The sequence below is a fragment of the Nomascus leucogenys genome, chromosome 19, assembly GCF_006542625.1.
Source record: "Nomascus leucogenys isolate Asia chromosome 19, Asia_NLE_v1, whole genome shotgun sequence".
Taxonomy (NCBI): Eukaryota; Metazoa; Chordata; class Mammalia; order Primates; family Hylobatidae; genus Nomascus; species Nomascus leucogenys.
The window spans coordinates 27,639,051-27,654,480 of NC_044399.1; the positions used below are offsets into that span (position 1 = coordinate 27,639,051).

Genomic DNA, 15,430 nt, shown 5'->3' on the forward strand with positions numbered 1-15,430 from the left:
TTAAAACCACCTATTACCAAGTGACCAGTAATAAAAGCATCTGAGTACTGAGTACTGATTGAAAATGAACACACTAGAAAAGCAGATGGGGGTGGGATAAGGTTTATTGAAAGAGGCTTCCTGGAGAGGAAGGGGAGAAGGGGACCACTGTTCACTGAGCATCTGGGTGGGCTTGTAGTGCTGCAGAGGGTTTGGTGAGCAATTTTGAGCCTGATCTTGGAGGGCAAGCATTCAAATGGGGCATGCACCTTAGGCAAAGGCCAAAGGTGATGTCAGTGCAGAGGGGCTGGGGTGAGGGGAACAAGGGGGCGTGGGAGAGGTGAGTTTGGAGGAAAGAGGTAATTAATAAAGACCCTCAGATGCCATTTTGAACATCTAGATTTAATTGATGAACAACCAAGTTCTTAAGCAATTAGACATGAAAGAAATATTCTGGTGACATAAACTTTACAATGGTGGGTGGGGGAGGGAGGATAGACAAGGAGGCTCAGCAAGGTTTTTACTGGAGTCCAGGTGAGAGCCTTAGAGTCCTAGGCTGGATGTGCCTTTGTCATGCAGAGCCACAGTGCCTAGTGGGGGCCTCTTTGGCCACTGTGGCTGGGGGATGAGAAGAGGGCAGAGATGTCCTGGCTGCCCCTTTGTTGGACGGGCTGGCTGTGGAGGAAAAGAAGGGGCTATTTCTCATGAGCTCAGTGCATGGGGTGCTGAGCTCTGAGGAGGGACTTGGGCAGTGGGACATTCATTCATTCATTCATTCACTTACTCATTCCATCATTTTCCAAGTCCCCTTTGTGCACCATGGCCTGTGCTGACTAGAGTTGTTACACAGGGGCACACTCCTGATGTGCATCCAGCTCTTATAGAGCTGATAGTAATAGGGACAAATAAGGACATTATGGCACAGAAAAGTAAGAGCAGGGACAGAGTCATCAAACAAGGGTGCTGTAGACCCTGGGGCTGGAGCAAGTGCTTGGGCTCAGCCAGATCTCAGAAAGACCTTTTGAAACCTGGACAGGGATAGGGTCCATGGAGATCTCAGCCTAGTATCTCTGTCCCCTGAACACCTGACTTTGGGGCTCAGATTCTTAATTCAGAGAGACCTGATCTCCTCTTTTGGCCACCCTCCCACCAGCTCAGTTGCAGCTGGGGTACCCCTTCTCTGTAGTTACTGGCTATAATGCCCTTTCCCCTCAAGTTTTCCCTATTCTCTGACAGACACTGACTCCCAGCCTCCAGGAGCCCATGGAACCTCCATCCAGATGCTTTGAATCCCCAATATTGGATGTAGCATCCTTGTGGCAGGCAGACCCAGGCTGAGGATAATGAACTAGGAAAGGCAGAGGCAGAGGCCTTCCCATTCTTTCCCCAGGCTTGTTTCTAGAGCACTAATTTCCCAAATATTCTCCTACAGTTCTCTCCTTCCTGTCCTCCCCATCCCCCACTGAGCCTGAAAAGGTGCTGTTTGTCCTATGCTCGCTCCCCAGGGCAACGGGCCAGGCAGCAGGTGTGTGTATGCTGAACAAGGCCATCTCCAGAGCAGAGTGGCTGGAGATGAGCTTTGTTTAAATATTAAAGAAGTCAATCATTAATCAAGCTTGGCTCAGTGCCCAGCAACCCACTGTCTCCATTTGGAAGGGCTTGGGCTGGGGCAGGGAGAGCCATGGGGCAGTTTGTGAGGCTACTTGCATCTCGACTGGTCAACAAAGAGCTTTTGGGGGCTGGATTATGTAGTCCAACACATGGCTGGCCCAAGGATAAGCAGAAAGATGTGCTCGTTGGTATAAAAGCACAGTGCTCATAAACTGGGCACTGGTGATTCGTAAAGGAATGTCCTGTTCTACTTGAGTACATTTTATGTACTGTGGACTGAAGCAGAGTCCTTTTTCTAACCAGAGCAGAAGTGGACCGAAGCAGAGTCCTTTTTCTAACCAGAGCAGAGATTCCTTGGGCACTGCAGCCCCATAGCCGGGCTACTGAAGAAAACAAGGCTGTGTGCAGAACCAATTCTGGGCATGACTTGGGGTGGGGGCTGGTTTGCAGGGACACAGCCACTGGGTCAATAAAACCTTAGGTCCTGAGCCACCAGGGGAAGGAGGTTGGCCTGAAACACAGGACACACATAGAATCACATAGAGCCAGTTTGTGCACACGGCCTCACATACATGAGTTTGCAAACACAAAATTACAATGTCACATGTACCCAGATCTGCCACAGCTGAACCCAATTATAATTGGGCACTATGCATGCAGGCTGCCCCTCCTCTGCCCCCCAACTCTCTGGCTCAGCCTCCCTCCTCCTGCCCCCCAGCCTCACCAGTCTCACTCATGTCTAGTCCCAGCTTCACCATTCAGCTCTTACCCATGGAGGCTTCCTGCTTTACTGTGTGAAAATCCAGATGGCCAGGCTGATTGAGCACAGCATCAGGACAAGGCAGAGGCCCAGCAGCATCCACTGTCTTTTAGCAGCCTGGCAGGGTTCCATGGCTATGCCCAGGAAGTAGGCATTGGGCAGTGGGCTAAATATCTCAGTGTCTTGAGTCAGTGACTGTTTTTCCAGGGAGTGCAGCCTGCAGGCCAGCCCCAGCACCACCAGAGACACGACAAAGCCCAGGGCCAGCAGCACCCAGTACCCAAATTTAGCCTGGTTGGGGTCCAGCTTCAGACTCAGGAATGTCACTTTGTCTGTGTCTTTTTCTGTGGAAGACATGGGAGTCTCATAGGGCAGGTAGAACTGGATAGGGACCCCTGGGGTCTCCTGTGGCTGTCAGAGGAGATCTGATTGGACTACATGCCCCTGCATGCAAGGTACCAGAGGCAAGATGCTGACCCTTTGTTCAGATGTCAGCCTGGCAACCTAGCTGGACAGTGTGCAAGGAAGCAACTGAGCCAGGGGCTGGGGCGTGGGCGGTGGTCTTGGCTGAAGCTGCATCAGGCCTGGTACAGACAGGGTCCCACAGCAGCAGTGCTACTGATTCAAGCCAGGTAATGAATGAGCCAGGGGTTAAGGCTGGGTAGGGGTAGGTACTAGGACAGAGCAGGGTAAGGTGGAGCCTGGGGCTGGCCCAGAGCTGGAACCGGGGTCAGATTATCAAACCTTCAAAGGAACAGCTGAAGTCCAGCCAGCCTAAGATGTCCCCTTGGTGCATGTTCTCAGTCACCAGCCAGTTCAGTAGGGGTTTGAAGTAGGTCATGAGGGCCTTTGTAGACACCTCAGACTCCCCAGTCAGCATCTTTAGGACCTCTGGCCAGGGCTTGCTTGAGCCCAGCTTTAGAGTCCCTGGGGGAGTGGGTGCAGCTGTGAGGCTGTGTGGGGGCATCCGCTGGTGCTGCTGAGACCCCCAGTGTACCCAATCCTGGCCCCAGCTATTGGCCAGCCAGGACTTTCCCACAGAGCTCGGCATAGTGGATACAATCACACGTTTGAAAGAAGATTAATCTGGGTTTGGATCTCAGCTCTGACATTTAGTAGCTGTGGGGCCTTGGGCAAGTAACCTTTCTGAGCCTTGGTTTCCATATCCATAAAATGGAGATGATAATGGTATCTACCTCAAGAGCCATTGTGATGATTAAATAAGCACGTGCTGGGAGCATAGCATGCAAGCAATACATGTTAACTACTGATAATTATGATGGTTACTAGTACTACTGGTAATATTGTGATGATTATTATTCTCCTGGCCTCAAATAGGCATAAAGTCCTGAGACACTGTTTCCTGTGAGGTGCTCGGTGTCGGTAGATAGTGGCAGCTCTTCACCCCTTTCTGGTTTCAGGGAGGGTTTGGGAAGATTAGAAACATCATGAGCGTGGGAGGTGCTCTGCACACCACCTGTAGTGCTGCACAAATGTCAGCTGTGTTTCACGGCACACCCAGGTGGTTGAGCTTTATGCTAGGTCCCTTGGGCTCACAATGGGAGTATGAGGTGTGCTGAAGCCAGGGCTCCAGGCTTCTCCCCTCCAGAGTCCCCAAGAGAGGCAGTGGTGGGCAGATATTGATCCTTCGCAACCTGTTGTTCCTTGATCCAACTCTCAGGAGAGAGTTAGGACCCAGAGGCCCAGAGGTCACGATCTAGGGTCTAGACTAACAGGACCCAGGCTTAAACCTGACCTAGCAGTGCTACTTATGGACTGCATAACCTTAAGCAGACAACTTAGCCTCTCTCGGCCTCAGTTTCCTCATCAGTAAAATGGGAGCCTTGAATACCTGCCCTCATTGTGATGAGGACTAAGTCCCACAATGATGAAGGAGGGTTCGTAGCTTGTAAAGGCTTATGTGCATCACTTAATAAACAATTGGAAAAGAATGAGTTAGGGAAACCAAAGGTCAGTGGGGCCTTGGCAGAAACCACTGGAAAAGAAAAACCACAACTAACTCTAGGTAAGAGGTTCTGATGCTGGCCCCTGAGTAAGAGGAAGAACCTAGTAGGGGAAAAGCTTCAACCATTGAGAATCTACCCATTTAGAAACAGTCCTTCAGGCTGGGTGGGACAAGATGTTTGACCAAAGGGCAGCCAACAGCCCATGTGGACAGGACATGAGACCAGAGAGCAGCAGAGATGACAACTGGATGCTGCCTGGAGCTTTCAACTCCAAAGTGAAGACAACACACCCCATGGACAAGGTCAGGTGCACCACGGCTGGTGGGGTGAGGCTGGGGGACTTTGAGAACTTTGACCAGGCCCAGTTCAACCCTCCATTCCCAGCAGAACCAGCCCAGAGCCTGACTCAGGGCCATCACATTTAGGAGGATGAATCAAAAGTAGCAAAACCAAGTTTTAAGATCAATTAGGCAAAAGAGCAGCCAAGAATCTTTCTCTTTTCCCCTTGCAAGCACTCGCATCCCCTCTCCCCTCCACAAACCATATTCTGCTCTGCTGCTATTTCATCATCTGCAAAGGTCATGACATCCTCCTTACTCAGAAACCTTTCCTCTGCCCACGGCTCAGAAAATGGTATGTGAAGTCTTAAGCCTGGAATCAGGATTTTCCCTGAGCAGAGGTCACACAGGGACTGATGAGCAATGACAAGAGATGACTCACTGGCCACATGCTTTGGTGCCAAGTCAGACCCTGAGAGCCCTGTGCACCTTGAGTGGGGTGAGTGTGGGAAGTGGTGAAAATGACTGAGGTCAAACATCCCACCAATCAGGTGGGATGAAAGAGGTGAGTTGATGTAAAGAAAACAGATATCTTGGCCAGGCGTGGTGACTCACACCTGTAATCCCAGCACTTTGGGAGGCTGAGGTGGGTGGATCCCTTGAGGCCAGATGTTCGAAACCAGCCTGGCCAGCATGGTAGAACCCTGTCTCTACTAAAAATACAAAAATTGGCCAGGCGTGGTGGTGTGTGCCTGTAATCCCAGCTACTCTGGAGGCTGAGGCACGAGAATCGTTTGATCCCGGGAGGTGGAGGTTGTAGTGAGTTGAGATCGTACCACTGTAGTCCAGCCTGGGTGACAGAGTGAGACTGTCTCAAAAAAAGAAAAGAAAAGAAAAGAAAAGGAAACGAAAGGAAAGGAAAGGAAAGAAAAGAAAAGAAAAGAAAAGAAAAGATATCTGCTATTTTTTTTCTCTTTCTTCTTCTTCTCCTTTTTTTTTTTTTAGATGGGGTCTCACTCTGTTGCCGAGGGTGAAGTGCAGTGGTGTGATCTCAGCTCACTGTAGCCTTGACCTCCCAGGCTTAAGTGATCCTCCTACCTCAGACTCCTGAGTAGTTGGGACTACAGGGGCGTGCCACCATGCCTGGCCAAATTTTGTTCATTTTTTGTAGATACAGGGTCTAACCATGTTGCCTACTCTGGTCTCAAACTCCTAGGCTTAAGGGATCCTCCCATCTTGGCTTTCCGAAGTTTTGAGGTTATAGGTGTGAGCCACCATAGCTGCTTTCTGCTATTTCTTGCACACTTGCATTTGAGGACAAAACTCCCTCCTTGGTTCCCCCGCATGACCTCCTGACCCTCTTTCTATGTTCACCAAAGCCCCTTTCTATTGCCTGGTATTATGAAATTTATTTATTTATTTATTTATTTATTTATTTATTTTTATTTTTATTTTTTTGAGATGGAGTTTCACTCTTGTCGCCCAGGCTGGAGTGCAGTGGCATGATCTCGGCTCTCTGCAACCTCCGCCTCCCAGGTTCAAGCAATTCTCCCGCCTCAGCCTTCCAAGTAGCTGGGATTATAGGCGACCACCACCACTCTCAGCTAATTTTTTCTGTTTTTAGTAAAGACGGGGTTTTGCCATGTTGGGCAGGCTCATCTCGAACTCCTAACCTCAGGTGATCTGCCAGCCTCGGCCTCCCAAAGTGCTGGGATTACAGGTGTGAGTCACCATGCCCGGCCATGAAATTTATTTATCCTGTGGTTCATCTCCCCATGTTGGATGCAGAGCAGCTGGTCTGCATGAGGACAAGTAAATGTTTACTGAATGAATAAATGACAGGCGGCCAGAGATATGAATGCAAAGAGCAGAGAGGTGCCCTTATGTTCAACATGTTCAGAAAAGCTCAAAGCTGGGCAATCAGCTAGAATAAAGCCCCGAGACATGAAAGGATGGAAGAGCAAATCTGCTACTGAGACAACAGTCATGCAAGGTGCAGCCCTCCCTAGGAGCAAAGCCCAGGGGATCAGTCCTGAAACCCCATCTGGCCTGGTGGTTACAGATAAACTGCATGGTGGACTAAAAAATATGCTCATTAGATTTGCAAAGGATACTAAATTTGTGGCAGTGTTAATCCTCTAGGAGACAGGAATAAAGCTCAAGATGACCTTGACCAATTAGGGAAATGGACCTATTGAAATCTGTTGAAATTCAACAGGAAGATGATCAAGTCGGTGGGTGAGCTCCACATCTCCAAGGTTGGAGTGCTGATCTTGGAACCAGTTAGACCTGGATCTAAGCTCACCAGGGGCTGTATTCTTTGAATGATGGAGGCGAACAGGGTGAAAGATAGTGTGTTCTGGAGTCAGTTCTGGGTTCAAAGCATGACTTTGCTTCTTGCTAGATGAATGACCCACAACAACACCACCTCTCTTGCCTGCAGTTTCATCATTTGTAAAAGGCAGATAATAATATCCACTTTGCAAAGTTAAGAGCTATTATTATAATATGAAACTCTGTAAGAGTACTCATCAGAGAGCGCCCCCTGTAGTAATAAATGCTTCACAGTTTCAGTTCAGTCCCCTACTCCCTCGGGGTTTGCTTTAGGACTAAAAACCACTGCCACATAGGTAGGCATGGAAAGAATAAGCTAAACACCAAGTGCAGAGAAAAAGACTCAAGGGTCAAAGTGGACCACAGGCTGACCAGAAGCATGCCAAGAGGCTACTGTGAAAGCAAACTGGATCAGCCTGGGAACTGGATTTGCGCACCTCCAAGAAGAGGTGGGAGAAACAGACTGTACTCAAGGGTGTGCCAATTGCTGCTGAGAGGGTAGGTCAGCCCCTTGTAAGGAAAGGATAAGGGGGATTCAGATGGAAGGCTGAAGCCTGAGGTAGAACCCCAGTGCTGGGTTCCTATATGGGACAGTTTGGCTTACTGGCATATGTGTGTGCACATGTGTGTGTGTTAGTGGGAGGGGCTAAACATTGTCTTTTCTTTCTTTCTTTCTTTTTTTTTTGAGATGGAGTTTCACCTTGTTGCCCAGGCTGGAGTGCAATGGTGCAGTCTCGGCTCACTGCAACATCCACCACCCACATTCAAGTGATTCTCCTGCCTCAGCCTCTTAAGTAGCTGGGATTACAAGAGCCTGCCATCACGCCTGGCTAATTTTTGTATTTTTGGTAGAGACAGAGTTTCACCATGTTGGCCAGGCTGGTTTTGAACTCCTGCCCTCAGGTGATCTGCCTGCCTCGACTTCCCAAAGTGCTGGGATTACAGGCGTGACCCACTGCGCCCAGCCTAAGCAGTGTCTCTGAACACAGAAGGCTACACAAGAGGAAATGGGCTCTGATTGATGTAGGAAAGACTGCAGTCTGACATGAGGAAGAACTTCCACTAGAATATAAGCTTAATGAAGCTCTGCTCAAGGTGTCTAGTGTAGTCAGGTGTGGAGAGGGAGCCTGGAGCAGGACTTCCTTAAAGGGAGATGGGGGAGCCGAGAAGAGGGCACTCACCCCAGGAGCTTCCCGGCAATCTTGGAGTTGTAGATGTCACACTGGTGCAGTGGACCCATGTGGCCCGAGGCTTTGCACAGTGTTTCGTAGAACTGGAACTGGAGCACCAGACTGAGGAAGTACCTGGTTGAGACCAGGTGAGGGCAGGCTGGGAAGTGGAGACCAGGAGTGGGGAAACTCAGAGCCACTTGGGACCAGGCAGCTCTGACATGCAGTGACCACGAGGGCCCCATGTCAGCAGTCACTGCCTGGGCGGAGGCTCCTTGGGCAGGGCCAAGGCTTGGGCTGACCCTAGAGTACTGGAGGGCTCTCCTTCTCTAGCTTTCTGAACCAGCAGTCACCCCAACCCTTGCCCCCCTCTGACCTGCTCTCCTCCACGGGAAAGCAGGGATGGTCTAGAATATTCCCTTCAGCTCTGCCCTCTACACAGGACCTGATGCAAAAGCTCAAAGGATTCTAGGTCAGAGGCCTCAGAAGGCTGTGCAACCCAACAGGAAGAGATGGGCAGGGGTACAGGGTGACATTTGGACCTAGGGCCTTCCTGCAAATTCTCGCCCCAGTTCCCACGCCCCTCAACTCCTAGGACTGGCACTGCCAATAGGGCCCAGACCTTTACTATATGTAGGGCACACCAGCAGAAATGTGGAACTTGGCACCTGCATCAAAGTCTTCCTCTGAGCGAGAAACAGGGGGGCACAGGCCCTGGTATTTCAGCCTGGCAGGGAAAAGGCAAAGGGCTTGGTGGTGGTGTCTGGCAGGTTCTCGGAGCCCCTTCCCTTCCCTTCCCTTCCCTTCCCTTCCCTTCCCTTCCCTTCCCTTCCCTTCCCTTCCCTTCCCTTCCCTTCTCTTCCCTCCCCTCCCCTCCCTTCCCTTTCCTTTCCTCCTTTCTTCCTTTCCTTCTTTTCTTCTTTCTTTCTTTTCTTCTTTCTTTCTTTTTTTTTTTTTTCAGAGTCTTGCCCTGTTGCCCAGGCTGAAGTGCAGTGGCGTGATCTCGGCTCACTGTAACCTCCCCCTCCTGGGTTCAAGCAATTCTCTTGTCTCAGCCTCCCAAGTAGCTGGGATTATAGGCGTGAGCCACCGCACCTGGCCTGCCTTTTTCTTTTCAAAGCACCTACATGTCTATCAAAACTGGACTTGGCAGGCTGAGGATACCTAATGCATTTTTATTGATTAAATAAATGAAAACACATGGGATTGGGAATCAGAGTAAAACAATAGCAGTTAACACTGACTGAACACTTCCTCTATGCTCAGAACCATGTCCGGCTCTCCACAGACTCATGCGTCATGCACTCAACACCATCCTGGTCTCTGGGGGAGGGACCGGTGGGGGAGCAGGGGAGGCAAGGCCCCTGCTTACATCCTAACAGTGGGGGACAGATTACAGACCAATAAACAAGGTCATTTCATCTAGTAAGAAGTCTTGAGAAGAAAACAGAGTAACATCCCTGTGGGGCAGTAGTACTATTATTCCCACTTTGCAGATGAGGAAACCAAGGTTTGGAGATCAGGGAATTGGCCGCAGGACACAGAGCTAGTCATAGTCACACCCTGATAACCTGAAGGTCTGGTTTCACCCCTCTGAGATGTGCGACTGTGGGAAAGTTGCTGATTGTCTCTGAGTCTTGTTGTAAAACATCTATAAAATGGAAGGAAGTAGGCAGCGTGTGGTGGCTCACACCTGTAATCCCAGCACTTTGGAAGGCTGATGTGGGACGATTGCTTGAGCCCAGGAGTTTGAGACCAGCCTGGGCAACAAAGTGAGACCCTGTCCCCATAAAAAATACAAAAATGAGCCAGGTGTTCTGCTGTGCATCTGTAGTCCCAGCTACTCAGGTGCTGAGGCAGGAGGATCACTTGAGCCCAGGAGGTCAGGGCTGCAGTGAGCCATGATTGCACCACTGCACTCCAGCCTGGGCAACAGAGTGAGACCCTGTCTCAAAAACAAGGCTTCATCATCGGCTCACTGGAGCCTCTGAACCATCTCCAAGGTCAACAGAGTGTCAAGAGCTTCCCTCCCAGTTGACAGGGCCTTATTCAAGGTCCAGGGAGTTGCCACCCCTCCTGCTTAGCCCCTGGGTTCCATCAGCTGAGGTGATGGGCAGGGCTGACAGAGGCCTCCTGCAGGTGCCTCAGATGGCCTATGAGGGTGACCTTAGAGAGGCACAAGGTCAAGACTCTGCCCACCAGGGACACCTGCTCCTGAAGTCAAGGGTGGGAGTGAGAGGACAAGGGGAGGAGCTCCCAGCTCTGCCACCTGCTGGTTTGCCGTGTGACCTCAGGCTGGTTTGTGACCTCTCTGAGCTTCAGCTGTTGCTTCTGTGAGCTGAGCGTTTTGAAATGATCACAACGCAAGGTGGTTGTAAGTGTTCAAATTAAACATAAGAGGCCGGGCACAGTGGCTCATGCCTGTAATCCCTGCATTTTGGGAGGCCTAGGCAGGCAGATCGCTTGAGCCCAGGAGTTTAAACCTGGGCAACATGGCGAACCCCATCTCTAAAAAAAAAAAATTGCACAAAACTAGCCAGTGTGGTGGTGCACGCCTGTAGTCCCAGCTACTCAGGAGGCTGAGGAAGGAGGATTGATTGAAGCTGGGAGGTCAGGGCTGCAGTGAGCCGTGATCATGCCACTGTACTCCAGCCTGAGTGGCAGAGTGAGGCCCTGTCTCAAAAAACAAACAAAAAAAGTAAGAGCCTGTTGCAGAGCCAGGAGCACCCCCTGGCAACCCCAAATCACACTATGACCAGCAGACTGAAGCTGGTCAGTCCGAGGCTTGCCACATATGGAGGAGCCCTGGTCACAGGCATTTATTATCCCATCAAATGGCCAGGGGCCAGTGTTGAGGTGTAACACGGGGGTCCCTCACTCGAGAGTGATGCCTCCCAACTGCTGGTGGGTTCCCATGGCAGCTTGGGGATGTTAATTAAGCCCGAGGTAGGCGTGTGTGCATTTTAGGGGCCTGCCTCTCTCCCATGGGGAGTCTTTCCCCAGAAAGGAAAGTGCTCAGGCCCCCGCACACTCCATTGCCTGGCACCAGGAAGTGAGGGAGGTGTGGGAGGGCCTGCCTGGTGGTCAGTGTTCTGTGACTGGAGAAGCTCAGTTGCAATTATTGTGTGAGCTTCCCAGCCATGCAGGGAGCAGGTGGGGCCAACCACCAGAGTCCATTTTTCACAGATGAGGAGACTGAAGCCTAGAAAGGCCAAGAGACCTGCTCAGTGCCTGCGTGGAAGATTATAGAGAGGTTCTTGTGCTGCAGAAAGTCCTGGAAATGGCCCATCTGGTGGAAGATGGTGCCCAACCCACCTGAGGTTCCACCACTCCTGATTGTAGATGTCCTTCCAGATGGTGCCGTCAAAGACCTTCCAGCGAAACAGGTCCATCAGGTAGCCGAAGGGGATGAAGCTGATCTTCTCCAGGGCAATGCGCATCAGGAAATTGACCTCATCCTCTGGGAAGAGGGTGAGGGCAGTCAAGAGGCAACCCCTGAGATCTCCTTCCCGTAGCTTTGCCTGAGAGCCCTGACCCCACCGAGCCCTGGCTGCGGCCCCAGGCTTGTGCTGCCCTCCTGCTGGGCCCTTGATCCTCATCACCTGAGTGCTGGTGCTAGAGGCTGAGCAGGCCTATGTTGAGCAGGTGCTTGTGGGAGGAGGCTGAGAGGGTGATCACAGACCCCACAGCCTCTTCAAAGGCTGGGTTGGCGCCTGCGTGGAAGATGATTGAGAGGTTGTTGTACTGCAGGAAGTACTGGATATGGCCCATCTCATGGAAGATGGAGAGCAGGCCTTCTGTGGTCACTTCCGTGCACTTCTTTATTCTACAAGCAAAGAGTATGGGTCAAGGAGCATGGAGAAAGGGAGTTTCCCCATTCAGACTCCTCAAGGGATTGGGTGGTCAGGTTGGAGCCCAGACAGGCCTTGGAAGTTGTTCTTCTTTTTTTTTTTTTTCTTTTGAGATGGAGTCTTGCTCTGTCCCCCAGGCTGGAGTGCAATGGTGCGATCTTGGCTCACTGCAGCCTCCGGCTCCCAGGTTCCAGTGATGCTCCTGCCTCAGCCTCCTAGCTGGGATTACAGGCACACACCACCATGCCTGGCTAATTTTTGTATTTTTAGTAGAGACAGATTTCACCATGTTGGCCAGGCTGGTCTCGAACTCCTGACCTCACGTGATCCACTGCCTTGGCCTCCCAAAGTGCTAGGATTACAGGCGTGAGCCACCGTGCCTGGCCAGCAATTGTTCTTTCTTACTCCAGGCCCCATATCCAACCTGCGACCAAGCCCTTTGCTCTCACGTCACCTTTCCTTCTGTGTTTCTCACTTGCCTTCCCCCTCCCCTGCCCCAGCTCTCCGCTGCCCATACCTAAGACAGCCAGACAGGGGAGAGGAGAGGGCCGGGTGTGTGGTGCTGCCGTGAGCACCTGAAATCGTCGTGGTAGAAGTTCCAGGCAGAGGTGTGACACTCCACCTCTCGCCCATCGGTTGGCCTCATCAGCATCGACTTTTTCCAGAAACTGGGTGGGGCGGGCAGCAGCGCCAAGGAGGTGAAGAATGTCTCAGCCTCTTCCAACATTTTATCTGGCTTCTAGTGCTATGGGAGAAGAGGGGGTGTGGAGGGTGCTGCCCTGTTTGCTCAAGGATGCCGATGGGGAGGGGCAGGGACAGACAGGCCAAGCACTAACCTGGCCTTTCATGATCTTTGTGACATCCTCGGGGATCTTCTTCGGGAAGGGCAGGACCGGGTCTAAGATGTTGACCCAGGACTGAGCCCACATGTTCCCTGGAAGAAGAGGAGAGGGGCTAAGAGGAGGCTGGAGACAGTCTCTGCCCTTATCTGGCACTCAGCCACCAGCAGGGCCTTTACCCAGGAGGTGGGCAGGGATGGGCCCCCTCAGGTCGATGAGCTCGGGCCCACAGTGGTGGTGGAGGGCCCTGTGCAGGTTCAGGTAGAGTGGCCGCAGCTCCTGGAAGAGCCGCTCTAGGTCTTGCTCCAGGGTATCCAACTCATACTTGGAGCGCCACAAGGCCCCCATGTCTTTGTAACCTAGGACAGGAGAGAGGACTCACTAGGAGCTCACCATCTCACCCTTTAGCCCTGGCCTAGCTGACAGGAGACCCAGATGCCTTCTAAGGAAGCCACTCAACCTCGCTGACCCTCTGGGTCTTCTTTGGCAAAACGGGGAGGGTACCTGCCCATTTCAGAAAGGCACTGAGCAAAGTCCATGATCCGAGCTCCCCACCATGCCTGCAAGGCCCTGAGTCCCCTCTTATCCCACTTCATCCTTAGCCCTGTGGCCACCTGGGCTTCTTTCAGGTCTTCCAGAGCACCGGCTCCTCCTGCCGCGGAGCCTCTGCCTAGGATGCTCTTCTTTCACATCTTGCTCCCCCTCTTTTGCCCATCTTTCAGGTCTTGGATAAATGTCAGAGGCCTTCCCTGTCCACTTGTCTGCAGCAGCCTCTTCTCATTCTCTTTCTCAGCAGCCTCTTCCTATTCCGCATCACCCCAGGTGGTAGTGACAGACAGGTGTTTACTGAATATGGTCTGTCTCCCCGCAGGACTGTAGGTGCATGAGGGCAGGTGCCTGTCTTTTCACCTATGTGTCATCAGAACCTCCCCAACACCTAGCACATAAGTGCTCTATGAATATTTGGAGAGCCCAGCTGCAGGGCTCATAGGTCCTTTCTCCAGGGCCCTACGGTCACCTTCACCCTGGGAAAGCTCAGCTTTGCCCCTTCCTTGCCATCGCTCCAAGTTCCGTGGCATCCTGTCTGCTCACTGTTGAGCTGTGCAGCCTTGTTGCTGAGCTCCACATAGCGCTCGAAGGTGGTACAGATCTGGCGGCCCACGGCATCCTGCCAGCCCTGCCAGGCCCACAGCAGCTCCTCTTTGTCCCTGGAGGTGGCCATGACTTCTTCAAGTTCTATGCCCAGAAAAGGAGCCATGGGGGACCCACTCCCACCTGCCTCTTCCCTCACCCTCCTGGCAATAAGGGAGGGTGGTTGGGTGCTGGGAGGGGCCCCCGGAAGGGGCTGAGTGCTGGAGATTCTGTGGTTGGGTGGGACAGGTCTTGGGTGCTCACCAGGCTCCAGGGACAGGCAGGGCCTCTCATTCAGGTACACCTGGGCCATACTGTATGTCATCTCCATGCAGGCCAGAAGCTTGTTATACTGGGGGGACAGGTGTTACCTAGGGTAGGCTGGTGCCCCTGGGCCCGCCCCCAGTGCTCACCCCACCAGCCAGGAGAGATCGGCACCCCCACCTCTACTCCTCTCCTTCTCCAGAGGAAGTTCTGATCCTGCCACTCCTCCACCCCCTGCCTCCCTCCTGCTCCAGGCACTCTGGCTCCCCCACCAGACCCCTGGGGCCAGGGAGCATGTGCCTAAAGGCCTGGGGGCTCCATCCATCACCTCCCACAGCTCGTCCTTGGGCAGGGCTGCCATGTCTATGTTCTGCAGCTTACTCAGCATGCGATTCACATCCAGGTCCTGGAACTGGGCGACTTTAAACAGGCAGGCCTGGGTGCCAAAGTAAATCATGAACTGGGACCTCTCCATGTCCTTGTGCAGCTGCAAAGAGGGCCAGCAAGCTTGGGGGACAGGGGAAGGGTCCCACTTGACCTCCAGGGCCATGGCACCCTAACTGACTCCCTAATCCCATTGGCTTAGGGAGCAAGATTTGCTAAGAGGGAGAGGGCAGAAACCTGGGTCCCTAAAAGCAAGGAGGTGAGATTTACAAAGGACGGGAAGCAAGAGATTCTTGCCCGGAGGAAGTTTAGGGCTTCCAGGAGGCCCAGAGCTTGCAGCCCACTTTGACATGTACACTGGGGCTTCCCTTGTTCCTCTTGCTTGGGATGGGGGCAGGAGGTGTGGTGCCCCATGGTCCCAAATCCCTGAAAAGAGCAAAGAGAGGAGAGGCTGGGGTGGAGGTGGTACCACACAATCTCCTCCTGATTTTTCCTGGTAATGTTGGTGACATAGTTCCAAGTGGCCTCCATGAACTTGTTCAACACAACTTCAGCTGTTTGGTCATAAAACTACAGGAAGATCTTGGCCTTGGTCTCACTGTGGAAGTCATCTGCAGGGAAGGATATGGGCATCATGTGCTGAGAAGGTCCTGTCCCCACTCAGTCCCCTTGTCTGGTCCCATGCTTCTTGGGGTCCCAGCCACACCTAAACTATGTTCACCCTTGATCCTGAGCCAAGGCAAGAGCTGCCCATAACAGAGGAGCACAAGTAGGGAAGGTCCAGGGCAAGTCCACCTTGCTCCCATGACCAAGACAGCAGCAGAGCTGGGTGAGGCTATGGGCCAATCACAAGCCTGCTCCAT

The 15,430-nt window shown here is 52.3% G+C and overlaps 1 protein-coding gene across 1 annotated transcript; it reads right to left on the minus strand.

Annotated features, from left to right (window-relative positions):
- Positions 1–2,341: 2,341 nt before the first annotated feature.
- LOC105737894 (angiotensin-converting enzyme-like protein Ace3) lies at positions 2,342–15,430 on the minus strand. The gene is given in 15 exon segments (XM_030799766.1): positions 2,342–2,694; positions 3,095–3,266; positions 4,136–4,148; positions 8,111–8,233; positions 8,727–8,825; positions 11,414–11,558; positions 11,701–11,924; positions 12,525–12,694; positions 12,786–12,883; positions 12,968–13,147; positions 13,881–14,024; positions 14,184–14,271; positions 14,512–14,670; positions 15,042–15,178; positions 15,274–15,430. Coding segments are annotated over 15 exon segments (2,262 nt in total).